General features: G+C 37.5%; 1 protein-coding gene across 7 annotated transcripts; it reads right to left on the reverse strand.

Moving 5' to 3' along the window:
- Nucleotides 1–521: 521 nt before the first annotated feature.
- On the reverse strand, nt 522–17,646 carry LOC119497687 (carcinoembryonic antigen-related cell adhesion molecule 5-like). 7 transcript variants are annotated; one of them, XM_037785979.1, is made up of 14 exons: nt 17,481–17,643; nt 16,527–16,847; nt 15,402–15,680; nt 13,676–13,942; nt 12,664–12,942; nt 12,221–12,487; nt 11,228–11,506; nt 10,767–11,036; nt 9,338–9,610; nt 8,895–9,146; nt 8,600–8,705; nt 8,003–8,049; nt 7,205–7,245; nt 522–4,400 (listed from the first exon to the last, which is right to left on the reverse strand). In XM_037785979.1, exons 1-14 carry the CDS (start codon nt 17,524–17,526, stop codon nt 4,188–4,190), a joined length of 2,940 nt encoding a protein of 979 aa, XP_037641907.1. In that variant the 5' UTR covers nt 17,527–17,643; the 3' UTR covers nt 522–4,187. The 7 variants fall into 7 exon arrangements, 6 of the variants coding, with proteins under 6 accessions (XP_037641907.1, XP_037641911.1, XP_037641912.1 ...); XR_005208958.1 differs by having other exon boundaries at nt 4,361–4,400; nt 8,596–8,705; nt 17,481–17,645; XM_037785980.1 differs by lacking the exon at nt 8,600–8,705 and having other exon boundaries at nt 4,221–4,385; nt 7,206–7,245; nt 17,481–17,646.
- Nucleotides 17,647–19,310: the final 1,664 nt, after the last annotated feature.

Raw genomic sequence — 19,310 nt, forward strand, 5'->3', positions numbered from 1 at the left:
ACGTCCGGTTGGCACAGCGACGTATTTAGTCATACTGAACTTTGGATTTATTGCAGTAATATAAATGCAGTGTTATTCCTGGAATGAATTTCATTTTGCATACTATTTGCCTGTAACTCCTTCCTCCTCCTTTCTTCTTTTTATGATTCATATTATTTGTGTGTTATAAATATTTTATAGATAACTATTTTAAAGACACAGTAATTGTCAATATCAAAGAGAATATACAATGATTATTAGTAACAAACAGACTACCCTGCACTAAGTAGGACCATTTCAGATTTGCACTGCACTGAATTTCTCTTCAAAATCCCCCCTACATTTATGAGTCACTATTGACCTTAAACAACAGACACAATCAAACTATTGTGCCATCTGATTATTTCCATGTTTGCTCTCTTTATGGAATGTACCATTTACTTTGCAAATATGAAAACAAAGACACCAACAAGATATTGTAGAATCAGACTCTGTGCCGTCTATGCACAAGAGGAAAGAGACCACTGTGATGTGTTCGGATTTACATGTTCAATGTGATGAAATGCTTTATTAATGTCAAAAATAAAATAGTTTATTCATCTGAAAGAGCAAGCAAATTATTACAAATGCAAAGAGTTACAATCACTGCATTCCTTCTTTGGTCAAACATTTATCACACGTTCACTTTGGTGTGACAGTTAAAGATAAAGCTACGTTCAGGTTGAACGGTTGAACAAAAAAAGAGTGGACAGAGATTACTGTTAAACAAATCATGAGACAAGTCACTATGAAACAAAAATTAGAATTCCTCCTTAACTCATCACTGAAAACATAAAAAACTCCTTAACATTAGATTAAGGGCATTAGTATGGTAGCCAGAGATCTCTTAATTTGTCCATTAACTTAAAAAGGCAAAACCTGAACCCCTTAAAACACTTAAATTCGAAAAGCACTTTAAGGTCACATGATTTTAATGGATTATGGGCACAGTTAATCAAATTTTTAAGCGGTAAATCCCCCTTAAAACTGACCAAAAATCATGAAAAACACCCTTTAATATATATCTTAATTGAAAAACTATGACATTTTAACATATAAATTAAGGGGTGCTTTTCATGCTGTTTGGTCAGTTTAAAATGTTTTATTTACCAATTGAACGGTGAACATAATCCATTAAAAATACCATGATATATTACAATGCATTCATTTATCCATTATCTCTTTAAAATACCTTTAAAAATACCTCAATTTCATCAATGTTAATGTGTAAATTAATTGAATTTTAAGGTAAAAAACTAAGGGATTCAGTTTGATAGTGATTAAAGTGTTAAGTTTGTGTTTAGTAAGTTAAGTTTGTAAAACAATACTTCCTTAAAATGCAGGTGATATCAACCATGTGTGTAACTCACAAGGAATTTGATCTTTACTAATGAGTAACTGACGGGGGAGGGGAAATGTGGCCAAACATTCATTCATTAGCTCGGGTAAGGAGACATTGTTTTCATCTAAAAAAAAAGTGAGTAACTAAAATAGAACTTGTGTGTACAGTCTGACAGCATTGATCTGGCTGAGTAAATGTGGAGCCTTTAACTGAAGCCTCGCTCTTTAAATACACATTTACAACTGAGAAAAACACTTTTCACTTGCCATACTTGTTATTTAGATACAATGAATCTGTTTTACATCCGTCTACTTAAAGCAGCTATAATCAATATTTTGTATACTAAAAATGTATTAAATGACAAAGAATCACATCAATCTGCTGCTCTGCTCAGCTTTACAGAGCTTTATAGTGAGTTTCAGCTCATTGTTTAGCTCTTCGACCCAAAATTTTACTGTTTTGGTTCACCCTCACCTCTCTTGTAGCCTAGCGCTGTCAAACGGTTTGGATTTACTTATTATTTTAGTGTGTTCAGGAAAGAATTTGAGTCAACACTCTTGATTTAGACCTTGCTCATGGTGTTACCATCTCCAATACTAATACCCAGTGCTTGAAGTGGGCTGGTACTCACCGGTACGCAGTACCGGCACTTCTGCATTTTACTCCTTGGTGTACCATGACTTTTTCTTGCACACCGGCACTTCTCACAAGCTGCTGGTACTCGGTACTCTCTACCATATCAGGTTCTCTGGGAGATTCATAATGGTAATTCATAACGGAATAACGGCAGCATTTTTGCGCCACGCCTCATAAGCCATATGAACATAAAAACTTTGTGGAGAGCATCTGTGATCGAGCAGACACATGGCACGGAGGAGGGGGTTGAGAGCGAGGGTGTTGTAATTTATCAATACAATGTTCACGCCAATTCTGTAAAATAATTAGGGAACTGTTCGTCATGACTTTTTTTTTATTTGTGAACAAATATAATTAAACATTATTTAAAAGTTTTGATTTACAGAATATGATTTTACAGTACAAACATTTCCAGAAGAATTAAATGTTCAGACGAAGGCTGTGATATGTGCAAATAATAAAATAATAATTTAATTAGTAATAATAATGGTCCAAAATATTGTAAAATTGCAAAGTTTTGAGTCAGAAACCCTAAAATTTTCTTGGGGTAGGACCCCCAAACTCAATATCTCCAAGTAGGTTTTATTCCCTGTAGAAATTCATAATGTGTCTCTTTATTCTGCTGCATAATATATGTAGGAGCATCCTGACTGGGACACTGCTCCTAAAACCTGAATGAGACCCCACTATAGGCTACACATAACACAGGAAAGCACTTTAACTATTAACACTAAACACACTATCTTAACCCTATAATGTTCCAGTTGGAATATTATTGGAGTATTATAGGCCTACTATAGAAGATGCATATAGCCCTAGTATAATGATAGCAATAAAATCTCAACTGATTATGTATAACAAGCTTAAAGAAATAATGAATAAATAGGAAAAAGAGATTGCTGATATTGGCGGATACACACACCCACATGTGAATAAAAGGCAGTACTAGCTTTTTTCCACTTTTCCACTACTACTAATACCAAACATAACTGCTTTACTAACCTCAAAGTGAACTACCCCATCACACAGTGTGATGAAACCTTTCAGTGCAAACATACTGCATTTAATGCCTTAGAATAATGATTCAGTCCACAACGTGTAATGTGTAATTTACAAATGTCTTCATAAAAGTTGGGTTATGTACAGGATTTGAGAAGTCACACTGTAGGTGTATGAGAAACTGTAGATGTACTTCTACTTCTCCTTGCTATGTTTGACTTCTTTGAAGTACTTCCCTGTTGGCTCGAGGCCTTTCAGAGAGATATGCTGACAGGTAAAGCACCCTAATCATTTTATCACATGATTACTTGCAGGAAAAGATTGAGATATTTCTTATAGGCCACAGTTTCGACATGCCTGTTGGACTGACTTCAAGACTTAAAGTACTTATTGTACCTGTAGATATTCATCAATAACCATATAACTTTGCCTATCAACTTTTGTTCTTGCTATGGTTTACGTGGAACTGGAGAGAAACATATAGCTTCATTCTCCATGGTAGCGTTTTGGAGTATTGTGGATGCAGACCTCCCCTTTGTGATAACATCAAGTTTAACTTTATCATTATGTAATTAAATTACAATGATGCATATCTCTATTTATCTTTCCCCTGTTCCTTTGGACCAACAGATAACATAAATCTTTCCACCACTGCAAGGTCATTATAGTCCACTATTAAACTGACCAATAAACAAGCTCAAGGTGTATTCATACCATGTAAAAATACCTATCAAGGTAAATTAGATATTTTTAAACAACCAATGTTTTTCATTTTGTAAGATGAGAAATAAATATTAATCTATAAATCACAAGATGTAAAACTGGAATCACACAGTATACATGTGGATCAAATATGACACCACACCAGTGTCAAACATTATGCCCAAACTCAGATATTTGCACTTTGCATTGACTGTACACATACAGTACAAACAGAGAAAGCTATTATGGGGTAAATGCAAGCTAGTAGGCCATCATTGTTGTCCTCAGTCATGGCAAATAGGTCACAAACTGGTTGATTATTAACCACTGATAAAGTGCTTTGACTAAGTAAACTCAAGTCCAAATTAGTTCTAGAAAAAGGAACTGAGATAGGAGTGCAGGTTTCTCTAACACATGTCAGCTGCTTCTGGCCTCCAGTCTAACCTCAACAGGTGATCCATCATATCCAGTGAGGTCATTTCTTGCAAACTTAAGCGTAAACTTCTGCGCCGTTAGCATTAGGCTGAGGAGCTGTCCTCTTCATTCGCTGCAGGTGGATATCATAGGTAGGAGGGGAGGATGCTGCAGCACGGCTGTTGTTCACTCGGACCTCAGCGTAGTCTGATGAGTTACTTGGTAACCCCAGCTGGACTGTCCCACCATCTTTTTTATGGAAAACACTGATATCGGCATAGTTCAGCTCCTCAAAAAGAAAAAGTAAGGGAAAAAAAATATTAGATTTTACAGTTATAACACCTCAGATGAAAGCAGTTAAACAGATTAATATTAAAAAAACAGAAGCACGGCCATAAACAAGAAAAACTGTATCGCTCTGTTGAGGTTAAGGTTCTCTATCGTGTCAACTGAAAATCTTTTTCCTGGATCAAAGTCTGATGTTGAGCTCTGTGGTAAACACAGATAACGCTCCAAACACATGTAAACACACATCTGATAGATGGAGGGAGGAATTCTCTTCGAATCAAACTAAACAAACCTGATCACAGACTGGCCACTAATGTATAATTAGATTTTGCAGATCATTTGAAACTTACTATTTTATTATTACTATTATTTTTTACTAATATCACCGTGCACCATACAGCGGGTAAAATAAGTATTGAACACGTCACCATTTTTCTCAGTAAATATATTTCCAAAGCTGTCTTTGACATGAAATTTTCACCAGATGTTGGTAACAACCCAAGTAATCCATACATACAAAGAAACAAAAACAAATAAGTTCAGAAATTAAGTAATGTGTAATAATGTGAAATGACACAGGGAAAAAGTATTGAACACATGAAGAAAGGGAGGTGCAAAAAGGCATGGAAAGCCAAGACAACAGCTGAAATCTATCAGTAATTAGAAAGCAATCCGGCCCCTTATCAGTGCAAATTAATATCAGCTGGTTCAGTCCCAACTGATGGCCTATAAAAAGGTGTCTCATTACCAAGGTGTCACACAAGAAGAATCTCATGATGGGTAAAAGCAAAGAGCTCTCTCAAGACCTTCGCAACCTTATTGTTGCAAAACATACTGATGGCATTGGTTACGGACGCATTTCTAAACTTCTGAATGTTCCAGTGAACACTGTTGGGGCCATAATCCGGAAGTGGAAAGAACATCATTTCACCATAAACTGGCCACAACCAGGTGCTCCTTGCAAGATTTCTGACAGAGGAGTGAAAAGAATTATCAGAAGAGTTGTCCAAGAGCCAAGGACCACTTGTGGAGAGTTTCAGAAAGACCTGGATTTAGCAGGTACAATTGTTTCAAAGAAATCAATAAGTAATGCACTCAACGGCCATGGCCTGTATGCACGCTCACCACGCAAGACTCCATTGCTAAAGGAAAAGCATGTTGAAGCTCGTTTAAAGTTTGCTGCACAACATTTGGACAAGCCTGTGGAATATTGGGAGAATATAGTCGGGTCAGATGAGAGCAAAATTGAACTCTTTGGATGCCATAATACACACCATGTTTGGAGGACAAATGGCACTGCACATCACCCTAAAAACACCATACCAACAGTGAAGTTTGGAGGTGGTAACATCATGGTGTGGGGCTGCTTTTCAGCATACGGTACTGGCAAACTTCACAGAATTGAAGGAAGGATGAATGGAAAAATGTACCGAGACATTCATGATAAAAATCTGCTGCCATCTACCAGGATGATCATCATCACCATCCTGGTAGATGGCAGCAGATTATTATGATTTCAATTGTACCTGCTAATTCCAGGTCTTTCTGAAACTCTGAAATAATTATCAGAAGAGTTGTCCAAGAGCCAAGTGGTCCTTGGCTCTTGGACAACTCTTCTGATAATTATTTTCACTCCTTTGTCAGAAATCTTGCGAGGAGCACCTGGTTGTGGCCAGTTTATTGTGAAATGATGTTCTTTCCACATCCGGATTATGGCCCCAACAGTGCTTACTGGAACATTCAGAAGTTTAGAAATGCGTTCGTAACCAATGTCATCAGTATGTTTTGCAACAATAAGGTTGCGAAGGTCTTGCGAGAGCTCTTTGCTTTTACTCTTCATGGTATGTTTCTTGTGTGACACCTTGGTATTGAGACACCTTTTTATAGGCCATCAGTTGGGACTGAACCAGCTGATATTAATTTGCACTGATAAGGGGCCGGATTGCTTTCTAATTACTGATAGATTTCAACTGTTGTCTTGGCTTTCCATGCCTTTTTGCACCTCCCTTTCTTCATGTGTTCAATACTTTTTCCCTGTGTCATTTCACATCATTACACATTACTTAATTTCTGAACTTATTTGTTTTTGTTTCTTTGTATGTATGGATTACTTGGGTTGTTACCAACATCTGGTGAACATTTCATGTCAATAGCATCTTTGGAAATATATTTACTGAGAAAAATGGTGACGTGTTCAATACTTATTTTACCCGCTGTATGTGATAAAATCATCTATTTTAATTGTAACCTTGACTTATATAACCTCACTTATTTATTCCTTCAGAATCTCATGTTTTAGTTCATGGATGTCTCACGACTTTTATTAAACATAAGTCCAAAGACGATTAATCCATCATCACTTGTATTCACATACATGTAAGCACAGTTATACTGCCATTTGTCTAGGCAATATGGGCATACATGAGAATCATTTAGATATTGAGTTTGGCATGTAAACATGTTCCCCGATTACTTGCGCAACCAGAGGCCTGTACTACGAAGAAAGTTGAACATACCCAGGGTATATTTTCATATTTTCTCAACTAACCCTAATAACGGCGATCATGATAAGCGGTCCTACAATGAAACTTATGTAACTTATGCTGCACACCTAACCTGCTCTGTAGCAGGTTAGGTGTGCAGCATAAGTTACCATGGCGATCTACCCTGGTAAGAAGTGAACCGCCGTCGTAGATCTGAAAACCCAGGGTTAAACCGGAAGTTACCTTGCTAACCCAAAATCCTGCTTTGTAGTACAGGCCTCTGGTTTCGCTGAGTAACCTGGTTATTACTGATGACTTTTACCTGATTTCCTGAGTATGCGGTGTTGTCCTGGCCTTCACCTCCTTTAAAAGATGAGAAATAAAAAATGCTTAGAATTATTTAAAGGCATACTATGCAGGAATTGTCACTTACTGTTTGTACACAACATTCCCCCTCCTCCACCCAGCTCAATGACACCAGAAGCGCATGTCCTCTGACTGCAGCATCACATACTGCAGCGAAAGTGAAAGCCAACCCCAGATTCACTCGTTTTGGAAAAAGATTTATCCGCTAGGCGCTTCACCTCCCTAAATTTGTGTTTTTGTTCTGTGCTTGCGCTTTTCGTAGCTTCCTCTTGGATGTGTGCTTGCCCATGCGTAGGGGCTACACACCCAGTACCCAAATCTGACACCCAGAAACGTCCCGTATAGGGCTGTGTATTGGCAAGAATCTGTGGATTCAGTACATATCATGATACAGGGGTAACGATGTTCCCTGTGAAAATCGCCATGCCAGTTTTTCCTCGCCAAAATGTAGTGACCTTTAGAGCGTTATTTAGCCTCCTTCTCTTCTAGTATGACATGCTTGGTACCAATGGATTCCTTAGGTTTTCTAGTTTCATATGATGGCAGTAACTTTAACTCTAGCTTTGAAACTGAAAACCCGCTACAACCTCCGAATGTTCAATAGCAGCCGGGGCCAACGGCGGGCCGTCGGATTCTTAAGAGGTTAATTAAAAATCAATATAGTATTTTGGAGAATCGATACAGTAGAGCATAACATAATATCGCGATACAAAAAAACATATACAATACACACATACACACGTAATACACGTACCGGTTCTGGTGGTGGTGTTTTGATTAGAGAGTTTTTTTGTCTTCTTTCTGTTAAGAGAGGTAATAAGTCATTAGTATGTAAATTAGACATTAGACAGGCATTATCTGTCTTTTTGCTTTAGTCCAAAATGTATTTTTTAAGAATGACTTACAAATAATGATTTTAAGTTTTACCAGCAGACATTTCAAAGACTTTCAAACAGGGTTATGTACTGTTAGGGTTTCATAACACAGATGACAAAGTTTGAACTCATGTTGAGCTACATAACCCATCAAAGTTTAATATTTATACCTGACAACAACAAAATGTTAAACTGAAGTTGCACAGTGTTGAGGTGTAGCTCCACTGTGAAATAACACTAAAGATTTAGAGTTAAAGCTAAAGTCAGGCATAGGGCTATATGGATAATATATAACAAAAGCAGCACATAGGCAAGTGACCCTTTGTTGAACATCAACCTTTTGTAGGTTGAGTAAACAAAGTTTTACTCTCACCGACTGATTCTAGTTCCGCATTTTCCATGTATTGACTCTCCTATCATTTCAGATCCTTCCACTTCCTCCTGCCTGGTCTCTGAGTCGAGCTTTTTTCACTTACTTTTTTTTATAAATATAATACCCTCCACCAGCTACTGCAGAAAGTACTACTAAACACGCGATAACTATTCCAGCAATGGCACCAGCTGAAAGACCTCCATTCCCGTCTGAAAGGAAACCTAAAAAATAACAAATTCAGTTTTAGATTTCAAGCCATTGCTGTCTCATGAATTTACAAATCTGTAAGAAACATCTTTAGGAAGCCTGCTACTCTTCCGATTATCAGTATAGCACAGTGGGATAATAGCAATGTTCAAGAGTATCAACAAAATCTGAAATCAACACCATCTTGGTACCTGCGACAGTCAATCCGTGGGCCGCGGATGATGATGTTCTCTTAGTTATATAATTCATCACTTCACAGGTGTAGTTTCCACTGTCAGAAGGTTCAATGTTGTTTTTAGTATAAATGGCAGAATAGTGTATCTTTTTCCCATTCAGTGTCCAGGTGTAACTAGCAGGTACGGATTCAGCAGAGCAGTTTAATGTTAAGGTCTCGTCCAAAATAATCTCATTTGGACCGCAGATTTGAACATTTTCTGGTCCATCTGAAAAACAGATATTTGTAAAGTTCTTACAGCAGCACAAATAATAAAGAACATAAAACATGTTCAATAATTGACTTAAAAATCTGAAATATTGTGTTACAGACCTACAAACAACACATCTCAATAGTAGGAAACACTTATTTTTATGGCACTCATCATTTTGAACATTAAATGTACAGTTTGTTACCTACAGTAAACAACCATGGTGAAACTAGCTTCATCGTTGCTGACGGGGTTGATGACATTACAGGAATATTCTCCACCGTCTTGTTTATTCAGACTGCTAAAAGACAGCACTCTGTTATTGTCGTGAAGGGTCATGTTTACAGCCGGGATCAGATTTGAGCCTCCCTTCATCCACTTTCTGGTAAACACAGAGCCAGCAGCATCACAGGTTAAGTTGACAGAGTCCCCCTCAATTGTCAGGTTTGTTGACGGTGTGATTGAAGCACCAGATATTCTCTCTGTTGGGCAAAAGATTGTGTGAAAAATATGAAAACAGGAACAAAAGTAACTGAGTTACTGAGAGTTAACTGAGGAAATAAATATAAAGGAACTTGTAAGAGGAAAAGATAACTACCATTACGTTAATCATGTATATGACATGCCAAGTGTCGGACTGTCCACACTCAGTTATGTTAACATTTACAGGTTTGAATAACCTATACCTCAGAAATATCATCTATATGAGTGGAATACAACATTGAGTATTTAGATAGTGTGTCAGTTCAACACTGACTAACGAAGACGAAAATGTTTCATTAAAACCACAAGATTTAACAATTGACTCAAAACAGTCGACAGCTGCAGGACTCTTGACCTTTGTCATGTAATGTGCTTTTGATCCAATGTCATTGTTTCAAAGTTTTGACCACAATTCTTAATGGAGCATGACATCCATAAACACAACATAGTCACTGTTGAAGTTGATGGAGCAAACATTTGGGTTACACATGCAGAACATACAGAGCAACATTTGGAGTCATGTTTCTGTCCACCTGGTGAATGATAGTCTAATATTCACTCTTCTTTTTATTCAGCTTTTGTTTCCACCAACTCCTAAGGGAAATATCTGTCTCTTCAGCTGCTAAATGATTCACTATGTTCATAAACTAGTTTCTAACTGTGTCTATCTGCGGTCTGGTTTTTGCCGAAAACAATGCTATGAGAGTGAACCAAAACAGTCAAGCTGCGGTTCCGGAAAACCAAAACAATGAGCTGAAAGATACTAAAATGGTTGACAGAGCATTGATTATAGCTGCATTGAATAATAGGCTGAAATAAGTTGTATCTTAACATATCGTATATACAAATTGCTGAATGGAAGTTACGTTTTTATACTGTATAACCTTTTCTAATCAGACTTTACCTGCAATATTAAGCAATACAATGTTGAATACAAAGGTGCTTTGTGTTTTTGTATCACTTATTTTCCTGCAATTCCGAATATTATACAAGTAATGTTTTATGTGTCTGTCTTTTATTATTATTATTAAATATTAACATACACTGCTTGGAGTAAACAATTTGTCAATACAGATTATGCACGTGGAGCCTTAAGTGCCATCTTTCTGACCAATATCACTACTATATCCACTAAACCTCATAATTCCAACTCACCCAGTACAACAGAGACAACGGACGGCTGAGACTTTTCATATCTCATAGTTTTGTTGTTAAAAGCCCGACAGCTGTAGTTCCCACTCTGACTCATCTGAATGTTAATCAGTCTGAGCTCTGGTCCAGTATCAGACAGCAGGTTTCCATTCAGAAACCACTGAAACTGGGCAGAAGGTCTGGAGACAGCTGAGCACATCAGGCTGATGTCTGACCCTTCAACATAGTGCTCTTGTGACGGAGATATTATCAAATTAATATTTTCTGGGCCATCTACATAGTGTGGCATATGGGGAGTAAAAAACAAAACAAAAAATGACCTAAAAGTAAAGTTGGCAACTTGAAAGAAATGCAACAAAACATGCAGCTTCGCTCAGTGTGAAGCCTCATGATACCATCAGATTTGAAGCATACATGCATGTAGTGATGGATAAAGAGTATGCACATATAAGTTAATAACTCACAGTTGATGGTGAGGTTTACTGGATCACTGGTGCCATTGCTTACAGGATTAAACACATGACACCTGAATGGTCCCTGCTCGTAGCGGGTCACACTGACTATAGTGAGAGTGGAGCCTCCATCAGAGAGCTGAACTCTGTCACTTTCTGTAACCTCAGAGCTGCTGTTCAGCCAGAGGAAAGAGAGGAAGAGTCCAGAGGAGGAGCAGGACAGACTGACAGAGCTGTTGAACTCCAACAAGTCTGTTGTGTTTGAAGTTATCACAACATTGGCAACACGCTCTGTGGGTGAAACAGTGGTTTTATATTGGCCACCTTTTTTGTCTAAGAAAGTGAACATTGTTCAGTAGAGTGGAGCAATGTGGAGAGTGGGAATGAATCCCATATGAATGATGAGTAGTAATGTCTAGACGTACAAGGTTTGTATGCGAGTTGGACATAGACATGTAGTCATGAGAATATTTATTTTGTTTAACTATTATATCTTCTGCTATCCGTTGTCAAGTGCTAGGTGCGATATTTAACCAGTGTTGGCTGACCTTACGTGTTTAAACTTGAAAGTAATTGTTAGCCCAACAATCAGCCTGAATGGCAATTTCATTATTAATAACTCCAAAACTAATTTGAGCGGTGACAGGGGATATTGTCTGTGACCAGATTAGATTACTGTGAAGATATTGTAGTCACTGCAAATAATGTGCATTTACCTATTGAATGTGTTTAACTGATCATCCTCAATGTGTGTATTAGTTATATTTGCAAGCCACAACTTTTGCTGTGCTACTGGCCACTCCAGGAGTACGACCGCAAACATTTTTCATTCTGACCCTCAATTGTCTCTGTACAAGCAAAACGTATGTCAGTATTGTTTCTCTTTGTTCCACAAATGTTTAGCGGGACATTTTCTTGATATTTAAGAAGGTTTTATCTGATACCATCACAGGTGCATCCCATTTTTTAATCCATATTTCTTTGTACAAAACCTTTTAAACTTACTCAGTACAAAGATGGCTGCAGGCTGAGAAGTTATATATCTCATAGTTTTGTTGTTAAAGGCCCGACAGCTGTAGTTCCCACTCTGACTCATCTGAATGTTCATCAGTCTGAGCTCTGGTTCAGTATCAGACTGCAGGTTTCCATTCAGAAACCACTGAAACTGGGCAGAAGGTCTGGAGACAGCTGAGCACATCAGGCTGATGTCTGACCCTTCAACATAGTGCTCTTGTGACGGATATATTATCAAATTTATATTTTCTGGGCCATCTACAGTGTGCAGCATATGGGGAGTAAAAAAAAAAAAAGTAAAGTTAGCAGCTTGAAGAAAATGCAACAAGACATGCAGCTTCGCTCAGTATGAAGCCTCATGATACCATCTGATTTGAAGCATACATGCATTTAGTGATGGATAAAGAGTATGCACATATAAGTTAATAACTCACAGTTGATGGTGAGGTTTACTGGATCACTGGTGCCATTGCTTACAGGATTAAACACATGACACTTGAATGGTCCCTGGTCGTAGCGGGTCACACTGACTATAGTGAGAGTGGAGCCTCCATCAGAGAGCTGAACTCTGTCACTTTCTGTAACCTCAGAGCTGCTGTTCAGCCAGAGGAAAGAGAGGAAGAGTCCAGTGGAGGAGCAGGACAGACTGACAGAGCTGTTGAACTCCAACAAGTCTGTTGTGTTTGAAGTTACCACAACATTGGCAACACGCTCTGTGGGTGAAACACAGTGGTTTTATACTGGCCACCTTTTTTGTCTAAGAAAGTTAACATTGTTCAGTAGAGTGGAGCAATGTGGAGAGTGGGAATGAATCTGATATCAATGATGAGTAGTAATGGCTAGACGTACAAGGTTTGTATGCGAGTTGGACATAGACATGTAGTCACAAGAATGTTTATTTTGTTTAACTATTATATCTTCTGCTATCCGTTGTCTAGTGCTTGGTGCGATATTTAACCAGTGTTGGCTGACCTTATGTGTTTAAACTTGAAAGTAATTTTTAGCCCAAAAATCTGCCTGAATGGCAATTTCATTATTAATAACTCCAAAACTAATTTGAGAGGTGAAAGGGGATATAGTACTGTAAGATTACTGTAAATATATTGCAGTTACTGCAAATACTGTGCATTTACATGCTGAATGTGTTTAACTGATCGTCCTCAATGTGTGTATTAGTTATATTTGCAAGCCACAACTTTTGCTGTGCTACTGGCCACTCCAGGAGTACGACCGCAAACATTTTCATTCTGAGCCTCAGTTGTCTCTGTACAAGCAAAACTTGCAGCCGTATCTTGAGTGCAAACATATGTAAGTATTGTTTCTCTTTGTTCCACAAATGTTTAGCGGGACTTTTTCTTTGTATTTAAGAAAGTTTTATCTGATACCATCACAGGTACATCCCATCGTTTTATCTATATTTCTTTGCACAAAACCTTTTAAACTTACTCAGTACAGAGATGGCTGCAGGCTGAGAAGTTACATATCTCAGAGTTTTGCTGTTAAAGGCCTGACAGCTGTAGTTCCCACTCTGACTCGTCTGAATGTTCATCAGTCTGAGCTCTCGTCCAGTATCAGACAGCAGGTCTCCATTCAGAAACCACATAAACTGGGCAGAAGGGCTGTAGTCAGCTGAGCACATCAGGCTGATGTCTGAACCTTCAACATAGTGCTCTTGTGACGGAGATATTGTCAAATTAATATTTTCAGGGCCGTCTGATTGTAGGGCAAAACAAAAGCAAAAAGTTAGTATGCACAACTGCATTATCATACATCAAGTCACCAGAAAATAGAAACCTTTGTAGAATGAAATGTAACAGAACAAGCTTGCAATAAACCCTTTCTAAATGAAACTGATTTAGTTGGCATTGTGCTGTAGTTTGCAGGGATGTACTGGATTCCATAAGGTTGAAAAATATGTTTCTAATTTTTGTACTACCCGTGGTGGAACAAAATAAACTATAATTACTGCCTCACGGTTGTATGTTTCCACCAACATGTCAGGTTGCAGTTTACATCTATGTCTGTCGAAAATGTCAGTTCATCATTTTATCCTGTTAGATATATGTGTGAAATTGTCATAATTAGCATATGAATTCTTGAGTTATAGCCAAGTGAGGTCAGAGTGACATTTGACCTCCAAATTCTAATCAGTTCATCCTTGAGTCCAAGTGGATGTTTGTACCAGATGTAATGAAATTCCCTCCAGGTGTTCCTGAGATACTGCGTTCACGAGAATGGGACGGACTTGAGGTCACAGTGGCCTTGACCCTTTACCTCCAAAATATAATCAGTTCATCCTTGAGTCCGAGTGAAAGGTCTGAAAACATTTGAGGCGAGAAATAGGCAATAATGTAACATAATATTGATTCATATTTGATCAGCGTGGCCTAGTTTGACCGTTTGGTCGGAGTTCGCGAGTGATTAACAGCCGGCTCTCATAGACAGCAGATGGACAGCAGACCTCAGATCAGCTTTTACTGCTTGTTTGCCTCCGGTCTGTAAAATCTTGCACATGTCGTTAGGCTTAGGAGGACACAGAGGCACATGATTTTTTTCAGGTTACCTGTTTCATGTACTACCCACGGTATAGCGACCGTGGGTAGCACGTTAATCAGATTTGCTCTAATTTCGCCTACCTCAGCTTTAATGCAAAATGAACATATACTGTAGTTTCAAGTTAAATTACAGAAACAAATATTTCCAGCTATACACTGACTATGTTCACATGTGTACACACAAATACAGAAAACTAAGTTTAAAACTAAGTTAACTGAGTTTGATCAGATTTTCTGACAAATTTGAGTCAGTGCGTGCTTGTTATTATCAATCTATATGACATAATTGTGTATTACGATATATTATATATATATATATATATATATATATCATATTATATATTTCATCACAATATGAATTAATTGAGAGACGATAAATTACCATACTGGATTATCGCCTAGCCCTCCCTCCAGGCTTTCCTCGGATATTGCGTTCACAAGAAGAGACGGACGGACGACCCGAAAACATAATGCCTCTGGCCGAGGCTGTTACTGGTGTGGACGTATAGCAAAGCAAGGCCACTCCTCATTGAGTTGTGACAATAATCTAAACTCTGTCTCTGTTTGAATGCAGATGTTGTCAGATAAAGAACTGAGCATGTAGGTTAGTAACTCACAGCTGATGTTGAAGTTAATTGGACCACTGGTGTCATTACTGACGAGATTGAACACATGACACCTGAATGGTCCCTGGTCGTTGCGGGTCACGTTAACTATAGTGAGATTGGAGTTTCCATCAGTGAGCTGAACTCTGTCGCTGGCTGTAACCTCAGAGCTGCTGTTCAGCCAGAGGAAAGAGAGAGAGGATCCAGAGGAGGAGCAGGACAGACTGACAGAGCTGTTGAACTCCACCAAATCTGTGCTGCTGGCAGTTGCCATTACATTGGAAACTGGCACTGTGATTGAAAAACAAAATTATTTTATATTTGCTACCACATAACAAAGATAGAGTACAAGGAAACACTGCAGTGGCTGAGAATGAATCTCACGTTGATCATGAGATGTTGAGTATTCATGGCTGCACATTGAAAGTTTACAGTAGCTCCGACCACTACAAAAAGCAACATTTCTCACTTATTATTTGATGATGATACAAAGACCAGAAAGGCAATTTCGGGCCTTTACTAAATGCGTTGCACATCAGAGGGAAATTCAGTTTTTGTTGATATTGTGTCAAACTGCCACTGATTTTACTCAGTGGTATTTTCAAGCAATACTAAGTGGTTGTTCTTTAGAATACATTTCTATATAGTGTAGTCCATTTGAACGCCACAAAAAAGCATGACCATAACTTAAATCAATGTCTCTCTGATACAGTGTCAACAAAAGTTACATACAGACTATACAGGTGCACCTAAAAAACTGAAAACCTTTTAAACATAATATTTACATCAGTGCTTACCGTTATACCACAAAAAATATATTATAAAAGATATTCATTCATTCATCGGCCTCAATGGCAAAGTGCAATTATTCAAATCTAAATTATGATACAGTTATTATAAGACTTGGAGGCTTTAAATTTCACTAACAGTGAGACACTATCCCGACTTTGGAAACAGTAGTTTGACAAAAAATCATATTCATATCATATTATTATGTAATAATATAATATGAATTCTGGTCTCAGTATAGATCTTATTTGAAACCACTGAACATATAAACACAATTATTTTAACTGAAGAAATATTTACTCTAATATTTCACTCAGCCCTGAAAGAGATGCGAAAATATTTGCTCACCATAAACGTCCAGTCTTGTGTTCCCACCCTCCGCTTGTCCTCCATTCGGAACAATGTTAACGCTGTATACTCCACTGTCATTAAGAGTCAGATTCCTGAGCTCCAGAGATCCAGTAGACAAGAAGAAGGAGATCCTGCCTTCATACTCTGGTGCAGTGATGTTTGCACTACTATAAGTGATTATATTTTTATCACCAAAATTCCAGCTCACTGTTAAAAATGGTGTTTCTGGTGGATTCAGTGTTGTGGTGAACATCACAGTCTCTCCCACAGCTTTATTCAGAGGACCGTCTGGCAACACACCAGCTCCTTTGGTTAAACCTGAAGGAGACAGTTACAGGTGTGTGAGGAACTCTAATAAGTTGAATACTTTGAAAAATGGGCCAATGGGACAATATCTATGATCACAATGCAAAAGAAAAACATAAATAATCTTTTCCATAATATATTAGTATGGATGTCTATCTATTGAAAACAAACATAACATTAAGGTGGTTGTCATCATTAGTATTTAAAGTAGATGACATTTTTAGACCACATTATGGAAATCAAGTCTAACAGAGTGATTCAGTTAACAAGACACTAGTGGGCAAATTATCTATCAGAGCAAAAACACAGTATAAAGCAGCTTAATCTCTCAAAATTGTGATTCATATGATTTCTCATAAAGCTAGTCTTTTGTTAATCAAACTATTACATATATAAACAAAAAAATAGACATTTCCATATTCCCTAAACCAAATGTAATAGGCCTAATTATAAATACATTCTTTGTTTAAGCAATCAAGTTATTAATTACGAATATGGTCTGCTATCGAGTCACAAAAGCATGGATAGCAACCTCAAGATCATCTAAACTCTTTTCCAACTTCTCAACAATTAAACAAAAGTAAAGTTAACGTTTTAAACACAGACAGCATAAGTTGTTCAAACTTGTAAATTAAAGATTCTTACCTGTGAAAGCTGCAGAGACGATACAAAGTAAAGGTAAAATATCCATCGATGTACCTTTGTGAGATAAAAAACAGCTGAGGAAATGTCACCCATCAAACTCTGACTGTCGAATAAATGTGTGCCTCCGGCAGCTTTAATTATACGAGTCAGTAAATCCAGAGCTACCTACGTGTTGAGTTACAAAGTGTCTGCATAATGAGACAAACCCACTGAAGCTGAAGCCATGCCCTAAAGCTGCAAGACGTCGCCCTCTAATGGTCACATACTGATGGTTAAGAGACGTGAAGCAAGCAAAAGGTGATTTAGTAAACAAGGTGTAAATGGTTAGACTATCTAACTTTTACTCAAGAAACATTCAAAAGCTTTTAGCTCCATCTGAGATATAAAAGTCTACATATTCATCAAACCGTAATATACATGCAGCAAAAATAGGTTAGTTGGTGTGGATCTATCAGTTATTTCTAACTTAGACCAAACTTATTAATTGGTGAATTAAACTTTAAATTCTACAAGCAAAATTATATTATATGAGATTTTGTCAGAAAAGTCGGAATAAAATGATTTTTCCTGTCTTCAAACTAATTAAAAGATAAATGAAGAAAAGAATTACAAAAAGGATGTTAAGGACCAGTATGTATCAATAAATAAATAAATTAAGAAATTATTTGATTTGGGGGCTGCAGGACAAAATTAATAAATAATTCCTGACAAATTTGACTTCATGACATCTCTGACTACATACATGCTGAAAATCAAACATTTTTACTGCATTAATTTAGATGTTTCCCAAGAAGAAAAGTCCCTAGAAGTGTATAATTCAACTTTTTCCCCTGGTCTAGTGTTAAAAAAGGTAACAAAAATTGCAATAAATCGTAATATTGAATCTAAAAAGAAAAATGACTGAATAAGTGAATGAATAAATAAAAGAAGCGGGCAGCATCTGGATAATGACCCTGCAGTTTGGCTCAGCACCCACACTTGACCACGAAAAAAAAATGATGTACCCACCCACCCCTCCCTCGCAGGGTTAATGGACGCATAGATTTTTAGTTTTTCTTTTTTACTGTCCAATTTATCTCATTCTTATTGGCATTAGCCTTTTGCCTTGGTGCTCCAGCGGGGAAAGGGGAGGCCGAGCGAAACACGAGACAGTAATGAGATTTCGCAGATGTTGCACCATGTAGAATTTCTGATGATCATATTACATTTTGTCGATAACCAACAGAACGTATTAAATCAGGCCTTCTCGGCGTAGTACTGGATGGAGTGGTGTGATTACATGACCCACTTTTTTTATGTGCTTTGTTAAAGTGGAGATATACACATTTGGCCATTTTCTTCTCCAATCAACCCATGTGATTAGATTGTCAGTAAAGCCTCACTCAATAATATCATAAGATAAGATAATATGGTGAAGACAGAGAGAAATATGACAGAAACATCTGAATCAAGGGGACTTTTAAAAGGTGCCTTTTAAAATTTTCTTCTTGTGTTTTTGTTTTCAAATTCCCTATGGCACATGATGAGAGCAATGGTCCTAATGATGTTTCTTAAAGAATGTTATTTAGGGAAACGCAGGGCCCGCATGAACACCATTACTGACATCCAATATTTGCCAATGCTTCTGAACAAATATTCAAAAATATTGCCTTTTATATAACCTAATAATGCAAGACATGTTCGTCATAATCTACCGTTTGTCTTCTCCATGAATAGCAATAAAAACACCTTTAGCTCAATGGAGAGTTGCGACTTATTGGATGTCTTCATTTGAGGAGATAATGACACAAGGACCAATAAATAAATACAGCTTCTGATAACGACTTTGAG

This window comes from Sebastes umbrosus, chromosome 11 (genome assembly GCF_015220745.1).
Source record: "Sebastes umbrosus isolate fSebUmb1 chromosome 11, fSebUmb1.pri, whole genome shotgun sequence".
NCBI lineage: Eukaryota > Metazoa > Chordata > Actinopteri > Perciformes > Sebastidae > Sebastes > Sebastes umbrosus.

Bases quoted from the DNA above. Each gene is read 5' to 3' on its own strand.
- LOC119497687 (XM_037785979.1), bottom strand. From the start codon at position 17,526: ATGGATATTTTACCTTTACTTTGTATCGTCTCTGCAGCTTTCACAG. The intron at 13,943-15,401 runs GTGAGTTACTAA...CCCTACAATCAG, and splicing joins AATTAACTTCAACATCAGCT to ACGGCCCTGAAAATATTAAT. The intron at 8,050-8,599 runs GTAAGTGAAAAA...CTCTCTTAACAG, and splicing joins TATTATATTTATAAAAAAAA to AAAGAAGACAAAAAAACTCT.